The sequence below is a fragment of the Talpa occidentalis genome, unplaced genomic scaffold (genome assembly GCF_014898055.3).
Source record: "Talpa occidentalis isolate TD23 unplaced genomic scaffold, MPIMG_talOcc4v2.1 talOcc4.11, whole genome shotgun sequence".
Lineage (NCBI taxonomy): Eukaryota > Metazoa > Chordata > Mammalia > Eulipotyphla > Talpidae > Talpa > Talpa occidentalis.
In genome coordinates this window covers 102,318,530-102,339,599 of record NW_023601104.1, presented here as the reverse complement: position 1 = coordinate 102,339,599, position 21,070 = coordinate 102,318,530, and the positions used below count along the sequence as shown (strand labels likewise).

The 21,070-nt window shown below is 54.1% G+C and overlaps 1 protein-coding gene and 1 long non-coding RNA gene across 3 annotated transcripts in view; one reads left to right on the top strand and one right to left on the bottom strand.

The window, feature by feature from the left end:
- The window catches only part of LOC129145399 (uncharacterized), a 132,731-nt gene that overhangs the window by 75,394 nt on the left and 36,267 nt on the right, over positions 1-21,070 (bottom strand). The window lies entirely within an intron of this gene.
- LOC119239491 (endogenous retrovirus group K member 18 Env polyprotein) lies at positions 1,235-8,653 on the top strand. Of its 2 annotated transcripts, none has more exons than XM_054692843.1 (2): positions 1,235-1,513; positions 6,152-8,653. In XM_054692843.1, the coding sequence occupies exon 2, from the start codon at positions 6,713-6,715 to the stop codon at positions 7,817-7,819; it is 1,107 nt and encodes a 368-aa protein (XP_054548818.1). In that variant the 5' UTR covers positions 1,235-1,513; positions 6,152-6,712; the 3' UTR covers positions 7,820-8,653. The 2 variants fall into 2 exon arrangements, with proteins under 2 accessions (XP_054548818.1, XP_037360014.1); XM_037504117.2 differs by having other exon boundaries at positions 1,506-1,545.

The following is a 21,070-nucleotide window of genomic DNA, read 5'->3' as shown; positions in this document are numbered from 1 at the left end:
GCGGTGTCCATCGTGTTTCCCTACGTTGCATTTGTCCGCATTTTGTGGGATCACCCGCCCCAACTCTTCATCGTGTGGTCCCTGATCGAGCTGCTCGTCTCCGGGCCCATCTCTGCCCCTCGTGCTCGAAACGGGTCCCCCCGAGACTCTCCACACTTGGAACCGCAGGGCCCGAGGAGACGCCCCCGTCCCGGGACACCCGCTGCGGGGCCGCGAGCTGCGGCCCCGAACCCGCTTCTCCGCGTCTCAGCACAGACTCGGCTCCTCCCGGGGTGACGGCAGAGCCGGGAACGCAGCTCGTGTCCCCCCCGCCCCCCGAGGCCTCACGGTGCATAAGGACGAACGGGGGACCCGGCGTCCGCCAGGCTCGGCCTCTCCCGCCCGCAGAGAGTTTGCTTCCTCCTCTGCCGTCTCCGAGACCAGCCCGAGCGGACCCCACGACGCCGGGGGACGGGGTCAGCGGCAGAGCTGGTGCCCGCAGCGCCCCGGGGTCCCGGCCTGCCTGCCGCGCGGGGTCCTCACGCTGAGGAGAGCCAGGAGGGCGCAGGCAGCACCTCCGGGCCCGGGCTCGGGGTGAAGGCACGTCTTGGGCCCTCGGGGCCTCTTCACCCCTTTCTTGCCATTTACGGGGTTCAGGGAGGAGGGTGCGGGGCCGGGGGGCTGACAGGGCCCCAGCCCCGGGCGTCTTCACGCTCTCTGGGCTCCCCGTGTTGTCCTGGCCTCGGCGCCCTGCTGGGTCTCTCGTCTGTCTCCTCCCTGGGTCCCTCCTTCCCGCGGCTCTTTCTTGGGGCGGCCTGTTGGGGACGGCCACCCTGCGCAGTGAGCAGAAGGGTCTTGACCCGAGTCCCTAAGGCATGTGAAACACATGCGTCTCGGAGGAAACCTCTGGGTGACAGGACTTGGTGTTGAGAGCCTGGAAAGTGACCTGCGTGGAGTCGGGCTTCTACATCTCCACAGTCTGAGAATAACAAAATGGAGAGATGCTGCGCAGTGAGCAGAAGGGCCTTGATCTGAGTCCCTAAGGCATGTGAAAACACATGCGTCTCGGAGGAAAACCTCTGGGTGACAGGACTTGCTGTTGAGAGCCTGGAAGGGACCTGCGTACATCTCCACAGACTGACAACAACAAAGTAATGAGCGAACTTCCCAGGCTCAGGCTAGGAGGCGATAAGATCATGTGTGTGAGAACGAACCGCCCGGTACCCTGCTGTCTGAAGTGAATAGATACTAGTAAGAGAACAGACTCATCACTCGTGCATGTTCTCATTATGTGGTATGCTTTGATGTTACACCTGCTGCAATTAAAATAGTATATAACGAGCACTAAGACAATAAAGATTTGCTGCAGGCGGGACATGACAGTCCCCCATGTCTGATTTCCCTCACCGTCGCGTTCCAGGTTGGACTCACTAGAAGTCCACAAGCGGCGCCCGAATACACGGACCTGAAGCTGATACCTCCCACCCAGAGGGACGAGGTGACGGCAGCGGCGGGTGACAGTTTGCAGAAGGTGGTGCGTAAACAAGGGGAAACTAACAGAATGGGGTATTCTTCTTCTCGTCTTCCTACTTTTGCTTCTCTGTTGAAACATCTATTGCCTGAACATGGGCAAAAGTCCCGCTCTCTCAAATTCTTGAATGTTTGAATGTTGTGACTGAATTTAATCTTTGGTTTCCTGATACTGGTACTTTTGATATTGAAACAAGGGACCAGGTCCAAGAGACAATGGTCCGGAAACATAAGCAGGGGGAGCAGATCCCTGTAAAGTTTCGGTCCACGGGGGCTATACTTAGAGTAGCTATGTTAGCTGTCGACGGAAACATCCGTCCTGACGCAGCCGTTTTGGTTCAAACGGCGCAGCAATCTTTACACAAGCATGAACTGGATGATGACACTGGCTAAGGCAGCTCAAGCTGTTCAGCAATCTCTAGAAGACTGTGATGACGATGTTCCTTTGCAAGACTCCAATAAGGGTGACCAAGGGGCTCAGCCTTTTGTTGTGGCTCGTGTTAATAATTTTGCCAAACCTTTCTCGAATGTGACGCCAGAGGAGCGCTGTGCCATGTTGCAGTCTCCCTTTAAACAGGGGCGTAGACAGAGCTCAAGACTTAAACCAGCTGCAGAGAAGTTAGGAGAGTTTACTTTAGGGGGTTCAACTTCTCATGGACTTCAAATCAGGTCTCCCGTCCCTCTTCATGAGGAGAAGGAAATGAAAACAACAAGATCTCATGAAATTCGGCCTGAGGATGTGTCTTTACCTGACACTGGGGAGGAGGCTAGGTTCCCCCCACTAGAGTTTTGCCATTTGTTCCTTTTAAGAAAAAATAAAAAGAAAAAAGGTATTTCTAAATAACAGTATTCAAAGTCCATTCACAATTGTTAAAGGGAAAGAAAATGGTTAAATTTGACTATATGAGACTATATGACTATACTATGACTAAAAGGTTTTTGTTAAAATAGTACAAACCCACTGCAGGGGACAGGTGGGGGCGGCCCCTGCTCAGCAAGCAGCTGCCTGGATTTTTTTTTTTCCAGGGTTGGGATCACTGGCAGGTCTCTACTGCCTTCCCGTTGTGGGGGACTGGACTCTCCTTTTGTCCACCTTAACAAACTATTTTGGTTCATTCTAGGAAAAAAGTTCTATTTCCCTGGGTGTTTCTCATTTCAAAGTCTACATTGTTTAAGGTAAAAACTGTGGAGTAACTTTGGACTTGCAAACAAACTATACAAAATGTTTACTGGTGAAATAAAAGCTTTTAAATTTACTTGTTAGACCTATAAAAGGTTAAGTTTCTTGTTAAAACTAATTAACCTGGTAAAATATACAGTATTAATACAGACATTTTTGAGCTAAATTCTAAACCTCAAATTTTGATAAAAGCCTACAAACAGGCAGACTCTAAAAATTTACCTCTTCTCCTGTTCTCAAGATAACAGTGTTCTTTCATGTTTTAAAATATGCCCGTTCCCAGTGAGATAATGTGTTAACAACCTAAAGCCAAAAAAATCATTTCTTAAAAATATGAACTCCCAAAATATTTTCTTATCAAAAAAGTTAGTAAAAACTGCCATGACTGCTGTGGTCTCGAGCCCAAGGTCTTTGGTAATAATTAAGATTAGACATTTATTCTGTGTGCAAATTTTAGCTTTTAACTCATTAAAAACCTCAATATCTTCACACATATTGGTAAAATAACTATGTTTTAAAATATATACATATGGCCAAAATTTTATATGCATATCAAGAGATCTCTGTGTCTGTTTGTGTCTGTCTTCGTGTTTTTGTTTTGTTTTGTTCTTTACCTCCGGAGGACTAATCATAAACGGCGCCTATATAAGTTCTCATAAAAACAAATTTGAAAATCATGATCCAAATTTTTAATGTACAAAATTAGTTCAAATTTTATAATATAATACAAGTCATATATGCCTTAAAGTTATAATGTTAAATATTAATAATAATCTACTCTTTTTAAATGTATCTTTAAAGTATTTTTCTTTTCTTGACTAAATATATATATATATATACTTATAATTTTTTTGTCATATTAACTTTGCCAAGTGAAACTCAGCTATACTGTTTTTAAGCCAATTTTAAAAATCTGCAATGTTTAAAGCAGCATTTTGGGGTCAGGAACACACAAAGCACCTTCTTGTGTTCTGAACTACTGAAAAGAAACCACCATCATAATTTGTTGAATGTGGAAAAACAGAAAAAGCTAAAATTGAGGGTATGTAGTGAGTGGTAGAAGGTTTGAGGGGAAGTGAATTTTATTTGCCTTGGTTTATAAAACCCAAATAATGGGTTGAAGAGAAACAATGATATGTGTTGAAAATTTAACTGTATTGCATTATTTGATCAATGTATTCATTGGATGGAAAAAAGACTAAGTATTACTGAAGCCTGCTTTCATGTGGCCACACAGGCCATTTCAGTAAATTCCCCTCGGAAATTAGAAATTGCTTCTAGAGAAACTAATTCTAATGCTGCAGCTCCTCCTAAAACCTTATGTTCCCAGCTTTAAAAAATTAAGTTATGTACATGTCTCTGCAGACACCTTTTCTCATTTGGTTATGGCTATAGCTAGAACCGGAAAAGCCTTTAAAAATGTGTCTCAACATTTTATGTTTTGCTTTGCTTGTGCAGAAAAGCCTAAACTATTAAGACAAATAATGCACCTGCTTACACCTCCTTTGCCTTCAAAAAATTTTTAATTCATTTAACTTGTGGAAGAGGCTATGCTTGTATTTTTCTACAGGACACTGTTCGATGTGCCTTTAAGGTGCCCTCTTTAAATAATGAACAGCCTGCCCAGCGATATCAATGGAAGGTGCTGCCTCAGGGCAAGGCAAATTCTCCTACTATGTGTCAGTTTTATGCTGACAAGGCTCTACTTAGTTCACGGCAGCGATTTCCAGATGCTCACATTTTACATTATATGGATGATATTTTAATAGCTGCTGACAGCAACTCTGTCCTTTCTCAAGTTGTACAGTTTTTATTAATGGAACTTCCAAAGTTTGGTCTTTTAATAGCTCCCGAGAAAATTCAAACCTTATCACCTTTCAAATATCTCAGTAGCCTTGTTGGCCGGCACACCGTGCGACCTCAATGCATGAAACTGCAACAAAAGCATTTAAAGACCTTAAATGATTTTCAAAAGTTACTTGGAGACATTAACTGGTTACGCCCTACATTGGGCATTCCTAATTATGCTTTAACCCATCTTTTTCAAGCGCTAGAGGGTGATTCGGATTTACAAAGCCCTAGGCATTTAACCCCTGAGGCCCAAGCACAACTCTCTTTTGTGGAGCAACAAATTAAAAAACAGTTTGTTTATCGATACCAGCCTGATTTGCCACTTAATTTACTGATCTTTGGCACTCCTCAAAGTCCTACAGCAATAATTGCACAACAGGACAAGCCACTAGAATGGATATATATTAAAAATTCAAATTCTCAAACTGTAACTCCATATATGAACTCATTGCTGAAATTATTGTTAAAGGAAGGCTCCGTGTTAAATCTATATGGGGCTTTGACCCCTCTGTTATTATTTTGCCATTTTCTTCCTCTTGGTTTCAACACATTTTTCCCTTGTCAGATACACTGCAGCTTGCCTTGGCCGATTATCCTAATGACATTGGATGTCACTACCCTGCTGGAAAGTTATGGGATTTTCTCAAGTCTACAAAATGGATAATTTCTGATACTGTTGTTCTTGAGCCTATACCTGGAGCTCCTGTTTATTTTGTAGATGGCTCTTCTTCCGGTATTGCAGCTGCTGTGGGACCACAAATTCAATTTTCAGTCCACACCCCTTATTCATCGGCTCAACAAGTTGAATTAATTGCTATATTTCATCTTTTGCAGCAACTGCCTCCTGGCCCAGCTAACATTATTACTGACTCTTTATATGTTGCCCAATTGGTTCCTCGTCTTGTTACAGGTACTTTACATTCTAAACACCCTGTTCTTGCCTCCTTGTTACAGCAGCTTCGATCAGCGCTGCAATCTTATGATTATCCTCTCCATATTGCACATATTCGTGCACATTCTGGCCTCCCTGGACCTCTGTCTCGAGGCAACGAAACAGCTAATGCATTAACCACACAAATTTTTCCGGTGTTTTCTTCCCCAGAAGAAGAGCATGCTGTTCTACACTCCAGTGCTTTTCAGTTACATTCTGCCTATCATATTCCTTTACATCAAGCTCGTTGTATCCTCCAGAGATGTTCTGCCTGCGCACCATATCTATGCCGGACCTCTCCAGCTGGCAGTAACCCACGCGGTTCTTGCCCTAATCAGATCTGGCAGATGGATGTCACCCATTTCCCTGCTTTTCGCCCTTTATCGTATTTACATGTTACTATTGATACCTTTTCAGGGTTTTTGTGGGCAACAGCCCAGTCAGGGGAAGTCTTTGTTCATGTTCAAACTCATTTATTTTCTTGCTTTGCTGTTATGGGCCTTCCCACGGAACTCAGAACAGACCACAGGGGGACCCCGTAACACGCAGCAGTAAGCATTTTGCTACTCAATCAGCACGCAGTGCGCAAGAACCAGTATGGGTGAAAACCCCAGGAATAAATGAGTGGGAGGCGGGGGTGATGATTTTAAAAGGAAAAGGCTATGCTTCTGTCATTTTAGATGGATCCTGTGAAACAAGTTGGACACCTCTTCAGCTTGTCCGGCCCCGGATCCCGGCCATTCAAGAGACCACCTCAGACTCTGGACGACAATACCATGAGGGACCCTCCGGCCACTTCTCAGCCACTACAATGGGAGACACAGAAGCCATTGATCCAAGGCATGGCCCGTCTGTCAATGAAAAGAAAAAGGAAGGCCACCAATAGTCCCGTTGCACCCATTACATGGGGTAGTGTCAAGGCACTGAGCAATCACGGTGAACAAGTTCTCCGCAACCAGGGAGCTCCAATTAACCCGGAAAATATGTTCCTTGCTATGGTGGCAGTTATCACGTGCGCCTCTGCGGTAGGTGCCAACTATACATATGTATATTGGGCATACATTCCACACCCCCCATTGCTACAGGTGGTGGAATGGGGACACATTGGGCCTGTCGTCTTCACCAGTGACACTCAACACATGCCTGGTCCATGGTCAAAAGAGGGATCTTCTCATCCTGATGAGGAAGGACAGAGTTTTAATTTTACCTGAGGATATGAATATCTTCCCTTGTGTTCTGGTATGACACCTTGTATACCCATTGTCCCTCAGACCTGGGTTAATAGTGCTCCTCCCATTAAAATCAATAATCAATTTGGCTCACAAATTCGTACACTTATGGATATGTATGTTGCTCTTTCTTTTAATTTTACTGAAATAAATACAACGTCTAAGGCACGCAGCAATAAGCCAGTTTGTCAGCAAATTTCATATAAGAATTACACACATTCCCCTACTTTTTGGAGTCAGTGCCGTGGATTAAAAGGAATAGTGTTAAGATCAGGAAAGTATGTTTTTGTTGATTGGGGACCACATGGGAAGTTTTTGACTAACTGTTCTGAGGACTACAGTCCTGCAGTCTGTGATTATGTTACAAATGCAGTTTGGAACGTGTCAAAGAATGGGACTGTGAAAGATAGGAACCAATATGGACTCATGGCTTGGCATGATGGAGGCATGGCACCCCCGAGACCTCGCTTGTCGCTTGCTTCCGGACGGTGGGGACCTGAACAATGGGACTTTTGGAAGCTAATAGTCGCCACCACCCCTATGCAATTTTGGAAAGGCAGCTTCTCGGGAACATCACGTTCTGGGTCTCATTATCACTTTGTACATAACACCAGTTTCTATATACGAGCCTGTGTTCGATTCCCCTATGTAATAGCCATTGGCACTGTTTCCTTTGATGAAAAGGTTAAAGCTGTAACATGTAATGACTGCTCTTTATACTCCTGTGTTAACTCATCGGCTAAGTTTAATATTAGCCGACACTCTCTCCTTGTGTTAAAGGCTAGAACACATTTGTGGCTGCCTGTGAACCCGACCCGGCCCTGGGAGGAGTCTCCAGTGACTGGGACATTACTTAGGGTGATTGGGAAACTCCTCCGCCGCGCTGGACGTTTTGTGGGATGGCTTGTGCCTGCCACACTTGGACTGACTGCGGTCACAGCCACGGCAGCGGCTGCAGGAGCCGCACTTCACACTGCAGTACAGGCTCATGACTTTGTTGCTACCTGGTCCCATGACTCTCCACTCCTCTGGCGACAACAAGTCCGCATTGATGAAGATTTACAAGCGCGGGTGGGGAGTTACAACAGACTGTTCAATGGCTGGGTGATCAATTTGTAGCTGTGCAACAACAAATTATCTTACATTGTGATTGGAATGTTAGTACTTATTGGGTAACTCCTGTGCAATTTAATAATGTTTCTACTTCATGGTCTCAGATTCAGCATCACCTTAACTGTGTTCATGGTAATTTGTCTTTGGATGTAAAGTCTTTGCAAAATCAAGTACTTCAATACTTTTCTAAAGAATTGCCTACAAATTCTATTGATGGATTGGCTGAGGGTATTGCCAATGCTCTACAGGGCATGGACCCTCGTTCATTGGCTCAAAGTCTGACTCATAGTATTGGCAGTGGAATTATAGCGAGACTAATATGGGCTTTGTTGTTTGGAATAGGGTACTACTGCCTCCGACGACCGACAAGCCTCCGGTTCGACTCAGCTAAAATGATGCTTGAATTATTAAAGACAAAAGGGGGAGATGTTGGAGGCGGCCACCCTGCGTAGTGAGCAGAAGGGCCTTGACCCGAGTCTCTAAGGCATGTGAAAACACATGCGTCTCGGAGGAAAACCTCTGAGTGACAGGACTTGGTGTTGAGAGCCTGGAAGTGACCTGCGTACATCTCCACAGACTGACAACAACAAAGTAATGAGCGAACTTCCCAGGCTCAGGCTAGGAGGCGATGAGATCATGTGTGTGAGAACGAACCGCCCGGTACCCTGCTGTCTGAAGTGAATAGATACTACTAAGAAAACAGACTCATCACTCATGCATGTTCTCATTATGTGGTATGCTTTGATGTTACACCTGCTGCAATTAAAATAGTATATAATGAGCACTAAGACAATAAAGATTTGCTGCAGGCGGGACATGACAGTCCCCCATGTCTGATTTCCCTCACTGTTGCAGTTCAGGTTCGGACTCACTAGAAGTCCACACCCGGGCTCGTCCTTAAACACGGCTGAGAGTGTCCATCAGAGAGCAGGAGAGCCAGGGCCGCACCCGGGGCCACAGCTGCAGACACGCTCGTCCCCTGCGCGGCGGGGTCTCCTGGCCGCAGTGAGGTCATGGGCGCCCCGCGAGGACACGGGCCAGGGGGCTGTTCTGTGTTGGGGGCTCCCCTCCAGCCGCAGGGCCTGGGCACGGGCTGCGTGAACTGTGAGTATCAACAGGAGAAGAGCTGACGGATCCTCGGGTTTTTGAAAGTGAATCACGCTCTGGACAACTGTGGGCGAAGTCACAGGAACAGGCGGGGCCGGAGGGGTGACCACAGGCTGTCCGTCCGTGCTGGCCCGGAGGACAGAGGGCAGGGCCACCGCCCACCCCGTCCCCATACCAGGCGGGGCCTGTCCCTGAGAAGGGCCGTGAGGGCCAGACCGAGGCCAAGGGGCCCGCAGACTCCCCACACGCAGGGACGGGCGCCCGCTGCGAACCCTCCCTGGTCACTCCCTGGGCTGGGCCTGGGCTCTGGTCACTCAGGTCAGGTCTCGGGCGGAGCCGCGTCCAGAGAGGAGGAGCTGGTGGGTCTGGGCCTCTGCCCACGGGGCTCCCCGGGGAGGGTCAGGGCTGACCCGGGGTTGGGAGTGAAGCAGGGGCCTGACAGGTGATGCCCCTTGTCCCAGGTGTCCTGTCCCCGGTTCTGAAAAATCTCTGCTCCGCTTCTCTGCACCCGCGTGAACTGAGACCGACGACGTCTGTCTCTTCATTTCCGTGACATCCCCCACAGGGTCCTCCATGTTGCTGCACGTGCAGGATCCGTCCTTGGCTACACCTGAGCTGTCAGCACTTGTCCACACACACCTCAGTCCAGATCCATCCCCTGCCCTCGGTTCCACATCCCAGCTGTGCCAACAGGGCAGCATCAGCACAGGAGGGAAAAGGCAACAACACATGGTATTGCCCTAGTGGATATATTGAGGCTCCCAGGACAAGAGAAGGAAAATGAACATTAACAGACGGGCTACATCAAACTAATATGCTTCTGAAAATGAAAGAAACTGTCAGAAAAACAAGAGACGGGAACTGAATGGGAGAAATTATGTGACAGGACAAGTTTGACAAAGGGCAGATCCTGAACATACAAAGATCCCAGGTGAGAAGACCCCACAGAACATGTGTGAGCACCAGCACCTGGGCCTGTGTCCCAGAAGGTAACAGAGGCTCAGGGTCACCAGCTCTGTCCCTTAATAAGGGACCTGCTCATCTTGTGTCATGACCCCACGTCCCAGGACCCTCCCGGCTCCTCTGCCCAGACCCAGCCAGAGCTGCTATATAGCAGGACACATGCAAATAGGGCGTCCCCTGCTGCTGAAAACCAGCCCGGCCCGCCCTGCAGCCCGCACAGGAGTCCAGCCCTCACCCAGGGTCCCCTCGGGTCAGCTCGGACGCGGACACTCGCCATGGAGCGTGGGCTGAGCTGGCTGCTGCTCGTGGCTCTTCTAGGGGGTGATTCCTGGGGCAGGATCCCAGAGGGGGAGGCAGGAGGGGGAAGTAGTGGCAGATGCCAGTGTCCTGACGGGCTGTGTCTGTGTTTGCAGGTGTCCAGTGTGAGGAGAAGCTGGTGGAGTCTGGGGGAGATTTGGTGCCTCCTGGGGGGGCCCTCAGACTCTCCTGTGCAGCATCTGGATTCACCTTCAGCGACTACCACATGCACTGGGTCCGCCAGGCTCCAGGGAAGGGGCTTGAGTGGGTTGGAATAATTTATACTGGTGGTAGCACAAACTACGCAGACTCCGTGAAGGGCCGATTCACCGTCTCCAGAGACAACGCCAAGAACTCGCTGTATCTGCAAAAGAGCAGCCTGAGGCCCGAGGACACGGCCGTGTATTTCTGTGCGAGAGACACAGTGAGGGGAGCGGGTGTGAGCCCAGACACAAACCCTGCAGGACGGGGGCAGGGCTGGGGGTCCAGTGGGTCATGTCAGGACCCCAGGGGCCCAGGGACTCCGGGAGGCCCAGGAGGCTCAGAGCTCAGACCACAGCCCGGGAGCAGGTGCAGGGGTGGGGGGCAGGGGCTTCCTGTCTGGGGCTCCCTCTGCAAGACCCCAGCTCCCCAGGGCACCATTGCTCTCCTCTGAGAGGCTCCTGCTCCCCACATTCCTGGGGAGCCCCAAAGAGGAGGTGACTGTCTGTGCACAGGTGAGACCTCCCCAGGGACGAGACCCTCACCTGTCCAGGTGTCTGGTACTTACTATTACTGGGGGACCCGGGGAGGGGGCGGGTGTGGCCCAGACACAGACCCTGCAGGACAGGAGGGGGCAGCACCCAGGCCCACCACCAGGGGACGCTCCGAGCTCACAGCCTGGACTCAGCTCATGGCTGTGGGGGGACATGGACAGGGACGGGACCTCCAGCCTGGACCTGCCCTCCAGGCCAACCCCTGCCCTCTCCTAGTGGGTGTCCATCCCTCTGTCCTCCTCGGGTCCAGCCTGGGGTCACTCCCCCAGTGCAATTTGTTGATAACGTCTGTGCCTTTGTATTGAGTCAGAACCACTGATTGTTCTATTCCAAGACCCAGTGGGATCAGATCACCGTGATGTCCACACCCCTGTCACCAGTCCCACGGCCCCTAAGACGGCCACTGGGGACTCCTGATCAAGGCTCCTGGATCTAGGCCCTAGGAGCTGAGCCCTGAACCGTATTTGGATGGAACCTGGCAGCTGGCGGGGACGGGGGTCTGAGGACTCTGCGTGTGTCTCTGTCCTGGCCGGACCCGACTCCCTGTCTGAAAGGCCCCTGGTCAGCACTGGGGGTCCCGGGTCTCCTGGCCTGGCCTCTGGTGTCTGTGACGGGGGCACCCGCCACGAGAGCTCTCGGGTGGACCCTTCTCTGCAGAGTCTCCCGGGTTCCCAGGACTATTGCTGCTCAGTGTCTTGTGTGTTTCTCGCTGAGCCTCATTGAAATTGGGGCCTTACTGTGACACAGGCCGTGTGTTTCCAGGGACGCGGCGGGTCTGTGGCTGTTCGGGGCCGTGGCCACTGCCCAGAGCTCGCTCCCGGCGGGAGTCAGGAGGTGTCCAGCTCTCGTCTCCTCTGCGTGACGCGTCACGTCTCCTCCTTTCTCTCAAGGCTGTTTCCCTCTCCAAGGCCTTGGGGATCCGTGTAAACATGGTAACTGTGGTTTCTCTTTCCTGCACCCCCTCATCTGCATTTGTGGGTCTTGCCTCACGTCCACGCGTGGCTCTGGGGACAGGCCCTGGTGGACGGCACCCTCCCCCAGGCGGGCCGGGTCCTCCCTCTTCCGGGGCCTCTTTCATGCCCACGGACCGAGCCCCACATCGTCCCGGACCGTCCTGCTCCCTCTGACGTCATCCAGGACCCGTCTGTGAGGGCGTGACCGGGACTGGCCCCAGGCCCTTCTCCTGCCGTGGTGACGCCAGAGTCACCCCTGAGAGTGTGTGTTGGATCCTCTCCTGCCCCGACGGGCCCAGTTGTTATCTTGAGACAGTTTCGTTCCTGGAGTCTCTGGTGTCCCTCAGTGTCCTCGGGTCCTCTTCAGACGGGGAGATTCACGTGTCCTCTTCCTCCGGGTCCTGCTGGGCTTCTCCCTCCCTGACCGCCTGGGCTGGACGTCGGGCGGGGACGAGCCACAGAGGGGGTCGTGGCTCCTCCCTGCTCCGGGCCGTGGCGGGATCGTGTCAGCGTCTCACCCGAGTGTCCTGTGGGCTGAGGGGTGGACACGCGGTGTCCATCGTGTTTCCCTCTGTTGCATTTGTCCGCATTTTGTGGGATCACCCGCCCTAACTCTTCACCGTGTGGTCCCTGATCAAGCTGCTCGTCTCCGGGCCCATCTCTGCCCCTCGTGCTCGAAACGGGTCCCCCCGAGACTCTCTACACTCTGAACCGCAGGGCCCGAGTAGACGCCCTCGTCCCGGGACACCCGCTGCAGGGCCGCGAGCTGCGGCCCCGAACCCGCTTCTCCGCGTCTCAGCACAGACTCGGCTCCTCCCGGGGTGACGGCGGAGCCGGGAACGCAGCTCGCTCTGCTGGGTCTCTCGTCTGTTCTGCTCCCTGGGGTCTCTCCTTCACGCGGCTCTTTCTTGGGGCCGCCCTTGGAAGCCCGATTCCGGCCCAGGAGCCTCCTCGACCTGTGCCCGCCCCGCTGCAGGTGCCGCCATCAGGCGTGATCCAGGACCCCAGGACCCACATCCCTCCTCATGGCGGGAGGGCAGGACAGCCGGACAAGTATCTACCCTGCAGCCTCCCGGGCCCGGCTCTCCTGTGCTCGCACCTGGGGCCACCCCACACGCGATGGGAACAAGCTCAATAAGGCCTGACCAAGGCCCCGAGGGCTCAGGACTCTCCTTCCTCGTCTGCCCGGATCAGAGAAACTGCCCTGTGCCCTCCTGCCACGACAATGGGCAACTGAAACAATGACCTAGACGGCCAGGTAGAGGCAGAGGACACCCCAGGGTGACGGACAGAAGGGTCCATCCACCCAGTGGCCGTCCTGCCTCAGGGGCCCTAACTCTGGACAACTCTGGGCAGACACACAGGGCAGAGGGACTGAAATGGGATTTAACCACACACATCCCTGCTGTCACAGGTCCTGACACGCTCCCTGTGCACACCTGCCCACAGCTGAGATGCTGACCACACAACTGTCCTCACGTTTAATGGGACCTCACACTGTTCTCAGCACTGGCTGAGGATCCCCCACTCACCCCACAGTGCACACGGGTCTCATTCCCACAGGAGACCCCACAGAGCACATGTGAGCACCAGCACCTGGGCCTGCGTCACAGCAAGAAACAGGGGCTCAGGGTCACCAGCTTTGGCCCCTAATATGGAGCTGCTCATCGTGTGTCATGACCCCACGTCCCAGGACCCTCCCGGCTCCTCTGCCCAGACCCAGCCAGAGCTGCTATATAGCAGGACACATGCAAATAGGGCGTCCCCTGCTGCTGAAAACCAGCCCGGCCCGCCCTGCAGCCCGCACAGGAGCCCAGCCCGCACCCAGGGTCCACTCGGGTCAGCACGGACGCGGACACTCGCCATGGAGCGTGGGCTGAGCTGGCTGCTGCTCGTGGCTCTTCTAGGGGGTGATTCCTGGGGGCAGGATCCCTGAGGAGGGGGCAGGAGGGGAAGCAGTGGGCGAGAGCCATGTCCTGACGGGCTGTGTCTGTGTTTGCAGGTGTCCAGGGTGAGGCGCAGCTGGAGGAGTCTGGGGGAGACTTGGTGCCGCCTGGGGGGTCCCTCAGACTCTCCTGTGCAGCCTCCGGATTCACCTTCAGCAGCTACTGGATGCACTGGGTCCGCCAGGCTCCGGGGAAGGGGCTTGAGTGGGTTGCACGAATTTATCCTGGTAGTGGTAGCACAGACTACGCAGACTCCGTGAAGGGCCGATTCACCATCTCCAGCGACAACGCCAAGAACTCGCTGTATCTGCAAATGAGCAGCCTGAGGCCCGAGGACACGGCCGTGTATTACTGTGCGAGAGACACAGTGAGGGGAGCGGGTGTGAGCCCAGACACAAACCCTGCAGGACGGGGGGCGGGGCTGCGGGTCCACTGGGGCGTGTCAGGACCCCAGGGGCCCAGGGACACCGGGAGGCCCAGGAGGCTCAGAGCTCAGAGCACAGCCCGGGAGCAGGTGCAGGGGTGGGGGGCAGGGGCTTCCTGTTAGTAGGAAGATGGAAAGGGGTGTCTGAGCAGATCTGAGTGGGGCAGACAATGACTAGTGATAGTCTGAAATCTGGTTTTCAAAGGAATATGCTGAAACAACAGTACAGTGAGAATATCAGTGGATATGGGAAAACATCAGGGATGTTCCACACCCCCTCATGAGAAAATAACTGCTGGAAACCACAGTAAAAACAAACTCACTCTCATCCCGCGGACACGAGCGTCTCCACAGAAAAGGCCAGAAGATCCCAACACGCCTCACGGTCATGACAAGCTCCTCGAGCAAGGGCAGTTCACGAGGGGGTGACTCAAGGGCAGGCCCCTGTCTTTACACACTCAGTGACGAGCTGACACGAGGTTTGTGTGAATAAAGTGAAGTGACACAATCACGTTCGCCGGCGCATGAGGAACGACGTCACATCCCCCTGACGACACCGTGTGAGATCTCTGGGGAGACGCAGGAAACCCTGACACTGAGATGCAGGGAACTGTGCTGAGGACGGGAGCCCCGACGCCAGGAGGAGACACTAAACACGGGGTCATGTCAGAGCTTCCCCAGTCACGGTGGACTCCATGCGACGATCCTGAGACTTTCAGGTAGTTCCTTGGTGGCTGCAGACGCCAAACCCTGCGTGGACGGTGGATTTGCACACCCTGGAGAGTCAGCACAGGAGACGAGCAAATACAACCATCAAATCAAAATTAGTCACGGACATGATGTAAAATGTGAAAGAATCAAACCCTGACGGTGAACAAGGAGAAGACTTTTATGTCGTGGGGTGTGGACGGGGCCCTGGGGTGGCACCACAGAAATGACCCAGTTCCAGCAGGAATTGTTTTCTAGACGCGTCACATCAAAACTGTAAACTCTGCAGAAGCAAATGACTTAACAAGAGGATGCGAGCAGCAGACCTGGGGTGATGACGGGGTGTGATCGTGGGAGATGTGTCCATTCCAGAAAAGGCCACAAGGAGAAAAATTACAAGACAGCAAACAACCAAATTAAAAATGTGCCAAACACCTCAACACTCTCCTCCCCACAGACACGCAAGGTCTGGACCTGCACGTCACTGCCCTGACACGGCTTCTCCCCGTCTCCGTGGGCCTGTCGGGGTCTCCGTGTCCCTCCCCACGTCTGCTGCCCACTGGGGCAGCGTCCCTCTCGCTTCTCACACGAGGATCCTTCCCGTCTCCCCGCAGGACGCTGAGCCGTGTGGGGCCCGCGGACGTCCCTGCCGGGCCTGGCCTTGGGGAGAAGCCTCTGTCTCTCCCCTTGAGGTGCTGCTGGGTGGGCTGGGCACACGGTCTCCCTCCTGTGGGGAGCGTCACCTCCGCGCGTCTCCCTGGGAGACGTGACCATGAACGGGGTGAGTCTCGTCAGCTGCCTTCTCTGCAGCGGCTGATCTGGGCCGTGATTTCATCTCTATCTGCTGAGATGGAGAATGACCTGGACGGACCGTCCACGTCCATCCCTCCCGTGTCCTGGAGTGAACACCCCTGGGTGCTCTGAAGGCTCCTCTGTACCTGCTGTTCACTCCACGCTGAGGCTTTTTCCTCTGTGCCTCTCAGGACGCGGGTCTGCAGTGTCTCTTCTGTGCTGACGACCTCGTCTGCTCTCGTGTCGGGATCCCAGGGGCCTCACGGTGGGCACTTGGCAGCGCAGCCTCCGCCTGAGTTTCGGGAACGGCCAGAGCAGGACGGACACTGGTTCCCCTTGAGGCTTGGTGGACTCACTGGGGAACCAGCAGGCCCTGTGCCTTTATTTTGGGGGAACTTGGACGACTGTTCAATTCTCTGCCTTGTCATTGGTCTGTTCCTGGTCCTGTTTCTGCTGATTCCGTCTGGGCAGGATTTATGCTTCTCACACGGGCTCCGTTTATTCCAGCTTCTCCAACGTGCTGCCCAGACCAGGTGAGCGGCCCAGGGAAGCCTCTTTCCAGGTGTCTGCTGCGGCCTATCCTCCTCTTAGTCTCCTTCTAGTTAATGGGGTTTCCTTCTGTTTTTCCAGCTGGGGCCCAGATGTTGTCAACCATGTTTGCTTTCTCAGTCCCACCCTCTGCCACGATGGCGTGTGTGAACTGTCCCTTCACGTGTGTCTCACTGACGTGGCTCCAAGTGTCATTGTCACGTGCTCCGCCTTGGTCATTGCTGCAGCTACAATGACAGGTTATTTAATGGAGCCCCTTCTTGCTGGTGATGTGGTCCTGGCCCTGGGGATCCAGACCCCCTGTGTGGTGTTGGGGTGTCCACGGGCTCTGGGCGTCTTGACTCCATAATCCACTCTCTGGAGACAAGATAATTACTTGTTCCACCTTCTCACTCACCCTGTGGTGGGTCCGTCGTGTTTCGTGCAGTCTCCACAGTCACAGGTTTTCCATTCCTGGTGAATTTCCATTGTGACCAGAGAAGATAATTGACAGGATTTCAATCCTCATGACCTGCTGAACCTGTTTTTATTGTGTTTATGGAGAACGTGTATGTTTCCACATTTGCACCCGTCACAGGTTATTTGTTCAAGTCTCTACTAATGTGTCCTCTCACACCGTCCAGTCAGGGACCCAAACCCCCCACCCCATTTCGTGGGCCGCCTCCCGCCCCCACCCACCACCATCCTCCCTTGCTGGCCCCAGGTCTGCAGCCAGATGTCAAGAGTTGACGACTAGGTTGATCTGACTGACCCTGGGACACGTTCCCTGTACCCACACGTAAGTCAGACCATCCAGCATTTGTCTTTTTCCTTCTGACTCACTTCCCTTGGCGCCATCCAGGCTCTGTCTGTGCTCTGCTGCCTGCAGGGGCTTCCTTAGTCATAGCGCAGTTACAGGCACTTGTCTCAACACAACACATTTCACAACAACCTGCACTGTCCTGAGCATGGAGGTGGTTTCAGTGACTGTGCTAGGGACACCCCAGCAGGGGCATCACTGATATATTTGAGGACCAGGTGCAGGTAACAAGAGAAGAAAAATAAAAGCATCAACTGGGACTAATCAAATACCAACACATCTAAACAGAAAGACACTATATGGAAAACAAACAGACTCTCGATGGAGGGGAGAAATTGGTGGCGATAAATATATCAAACAAATGGTTATCCACAACTTACAAAATTTTAGGTAAGGAAAGGACCCAACAGAGCACGTGTGAGCACCAGCACCTGGGCCTGCGCCCCAGCAAGTAACAGGGGCTCAGGGTCACCAGCTCTGGCCCCTAATAAGGGACCTGCTCATCGTGTGTCATGACCCCACGTCCCAGGACCCTCCCTGGCTCCTCTGCCCAGACCCAGCCAGAGCTGCTATATAGCAGGACACATGCAAATAGGGCGTCCCCTGCTGCTGAAAACCAGCCCGGCCCGCCCTGCAGCCCGCACAGGAGCCCAGCCCGCACCCAGGGTCCCCTCGGGTCAGCACGGACGCGGACACTCGCCATGGAGCGTGGGCTGAGCTGGCTGCTGCTCGTGGCGCTTCTAGGGGGTGATTCCTGGGGCAGGATCCCTGGAGGGGGGGCAGAAGGGGGAAGCAGTGGGCGAGAGCCGTGTCCTGATGGGCTGTGTCTGTGTTTGCAGGTGTCCAGGGTGAGGCGCAGCTGGTGGAGTCTGGGGGAGACTTGGTGCCGCCTGGGGGGTCCCTCAGACTCTCCTGTGCAGCCTCCGGATTCACCTTCAGCAACTCCTGGATGAGCTGGGTCCGCCAGGCTCCGGGGAAGGGGCTTGAGTGGGTTGGAGAAATTAATGCTAATAGTGGTAGCATAAACTACGCAGACTCCGTGAAGGGCCGATTCACCATCTCCAGAGACAACGCCAAGAACTCGCTGTATCTGCAAATGAGCAGCCTGAGGCCCGAGGACACGGCCGTGTATTTCTGTGCGAGAGACACAGTGAGGGGAGCGGGTGTGAGCCCAGACACAAACCCTGCAGGACGGGGGGCGGGGCTGGGGGTCCACTGGGGCATGTCAGGACCCCAGGGGCCCAGGGACACCGGGAGGCCCAGGAGGCTCAGAGCTCAGAGCACAGCCCGGGAGCAGGTGCAGGGGTGGGGGGCGGGGCTTCCTGTCTGGGGCTCCCTCTGCAAGACCCCAGCTCCCCAGGGCACCATTGCTTTCCTCTGAGAGGCTGCTGCTCCCAACATTCCTGGGGAGCCCCAATGAGGAGGTGAATCTATCTGTGCACAGGTGAGACCTCCCCAGGGACGAGACCCTCACCTGTCCTAGGTGACTGTGCAGTTTCTTCACACCCAGATCCCCCTGGAGCTCGTCTTCCCATGGTCGGGGCCAAGTCCCTGTGACCTGCTGCAGGTGAGGTGTGATCAGGGCGCCGCGGCACAGCTGAGAATTCTCTAACCACACCCCATGGATCAGTTAACCCTGAGGAAACCAGTCCCAACCCAGAGAGGAAGGAGGAGCCTCACCTGAGAGACCCCAGATGTGCTCATCATAATCCTAATCACCCAACCCCAGGCTCCTCCAGAGATGCCCAAACAAGGCCCAGGGGATCAGCACCCTGAGTCCAGGGGAAGCAGCTCTGCCCCCTGACAGTCCCTGACCCCTCCCCCTTCATTACCTACCCACATCACAGCTGACCATGGGATCCCCACTGCATGCGGCTCTGTCCTTCCTGCTCCCCAGCCCTTCCTGAGCCTCATCCCCCTGGATGGCAGCCTGAGACCCCAAGACTTTCCCTGTCCTGTCACCAGCCTGGACCCCTCTGACCCGCCTCCCGCAGCAGCACAGCGTCCTGACCCAGCTCTCTGCACAGCAGCTCCCGGCAGGTCGCAGGCCAGGAGCGACCTCCCCTGGGGGCCAGGAGGGGCAGCACCCCCTGCGATGGGAGACCCCAGGGCAGGGGCAGGGGCTGGGGCAGGACGGGCATCTCCTGTCACTGGGCGAACAGCACGGGGTGGGGTGAGCGCATTTCACGGTGAAGACACTCAGCACCTCCGAGCAGAAGGACGTCCCCTCCCTGGAGTCAGGGCACCTGGGCGGGTCCAGTCCTGGCCTCGTCTCAGGAGAAAGCGCCGTCCCGTCCTGTGACCTCAGGGCAGCGAGGGGCTGGCTCCATGTCACCCACAGGGAACCGGGGACCTGCCCAGGAAATTAGGGGTGAAGAGGAGCAACAGGCGTCCCCATGACAGGGACGCGCATCAGCTGCCGATGACAAGTTCTCGGGGTGAGCACCCCGACGTGTCCCTGGAGCTGCTGGTCACTGACTTGGTCACTCAGGTGCAGACTGAGGGTCCCCGGGGTCAAGAGCTGTTTCTAGGACCAACCTCAGCGCCTGAAAGTAACGCACAAAACACACCCTCTCTCAGCCGCAGCAGGCGTGATGGTCACGGAATCAAACCACACGTGTGGAGCAACATCCTGCAGTCAGGGATGGAAGATGAAGATTGTGACCCCAGGATGTTCCCCCGGGGGATGATTTCATGCTCAGACAACGACACCCGCAGCTTCTCCTCTGGGGTGGAGACAGACTCACTCCAGAGCCCCGTGGAGAGACCAGGCCCAGGTCAGCACACCCTGAGGGACGAGGCTGGAGCCTGGCCCTGCCCCGCTCAGCCTCTGCACAGCTCCGGGAGGAGGACCCCAGGGGCCGAGGACAGAGCAGGCCACGAGGACCAGGGACAGAGACAAGCTCAGGACAGACCCAGGAACTGCAGTGGACTGAGGCTATCAGAGTAAACACAGCACGATGGGCCACAAACTGAATTTTGAAAAAAAGGTGACGGGACACCTGGATTTGCATCTGCAGGAAACTTAATCCTGGCAGACCCACAATTCTCCCTCAGTAAATAAAAATGCATCATAGACATAAATGTAAAATGTAAATGATGTAAACGCAGAGAGGTGACGAGGACGAAACATTCTTCCTTGAGCCGGACATGCCCGCGACGCGGGGCCACCAAAAAGCACAGTTCAAAAAAATATCGTTTCGTAGAGTCTTTGAATGAAAACTGTCAGTTCTACAAAAGCAAATGTCATAAAAATAAGGACAAAAGCAGCATCAGCTGAGCAGGACGTGCTGCAAAATTTAATCCTCAATAATCATCACTGCTCTGAAAACTCAAGAGCTAGAAAGACATCACCTGATCACACACACGCCAAACCCTCAACCCTCTCCCCCCACAGACACGCGGGGTCTGGAGCCTGCACGTCACGGCCCTGACGCGGCTTCTCCCCGTCTCCGTGGGCCTGTCGGGGTCTCCGTGTCCCTCCCCACGTCTGCTGCCCACAGGGGCAGCGTCACGTTCGCTTCTCACACGAGGATCCTTCCCGTCTCCCCGCAGGACGCTGAGCCGTGTGGGGCCCGCGGACGTCCCTGCCGGGGCCTGGCCTTGGGGAGAAGCCTCCGTCTCCCCCCTTGAGGTGCTGCTGGGTGGGCTGGGCCCACGGTCTCCCTCCTGGGGGGTGTGTTACTGTTACAGGCAACCCCGCTCTAAAACGGGTGCCTGACTGGGGGTCCTCACCGGGCTTAAAGGGGCGCACCCTGCGGGCTCACATCAAAGTTCACACAGGTTTATTGACAAGGGAAGGGATGAGGGAACGTGTAACTCAGGGAGACAAGAGGGAGGTAAATTCTTTCATGCATCCCACCCGCCCCGCCAAGCCGGAATCCCAAGGGACCCGCTGAGACCCAACCTGCCTGGACGGGAGCAGGAGCCAAGTGCCCCGGACCCCACCCACGTGGCCGGTTTC

What these genes read in the sequence shown, in the direction of transcription:
- LOC119239491 (XM_054692843.1), top strand. Translation starts at nt 6,713, where the DNA reads ATGACACCTTGTATACCCATTGTCCCTCAGACCTGGGTTAATAGTGCT.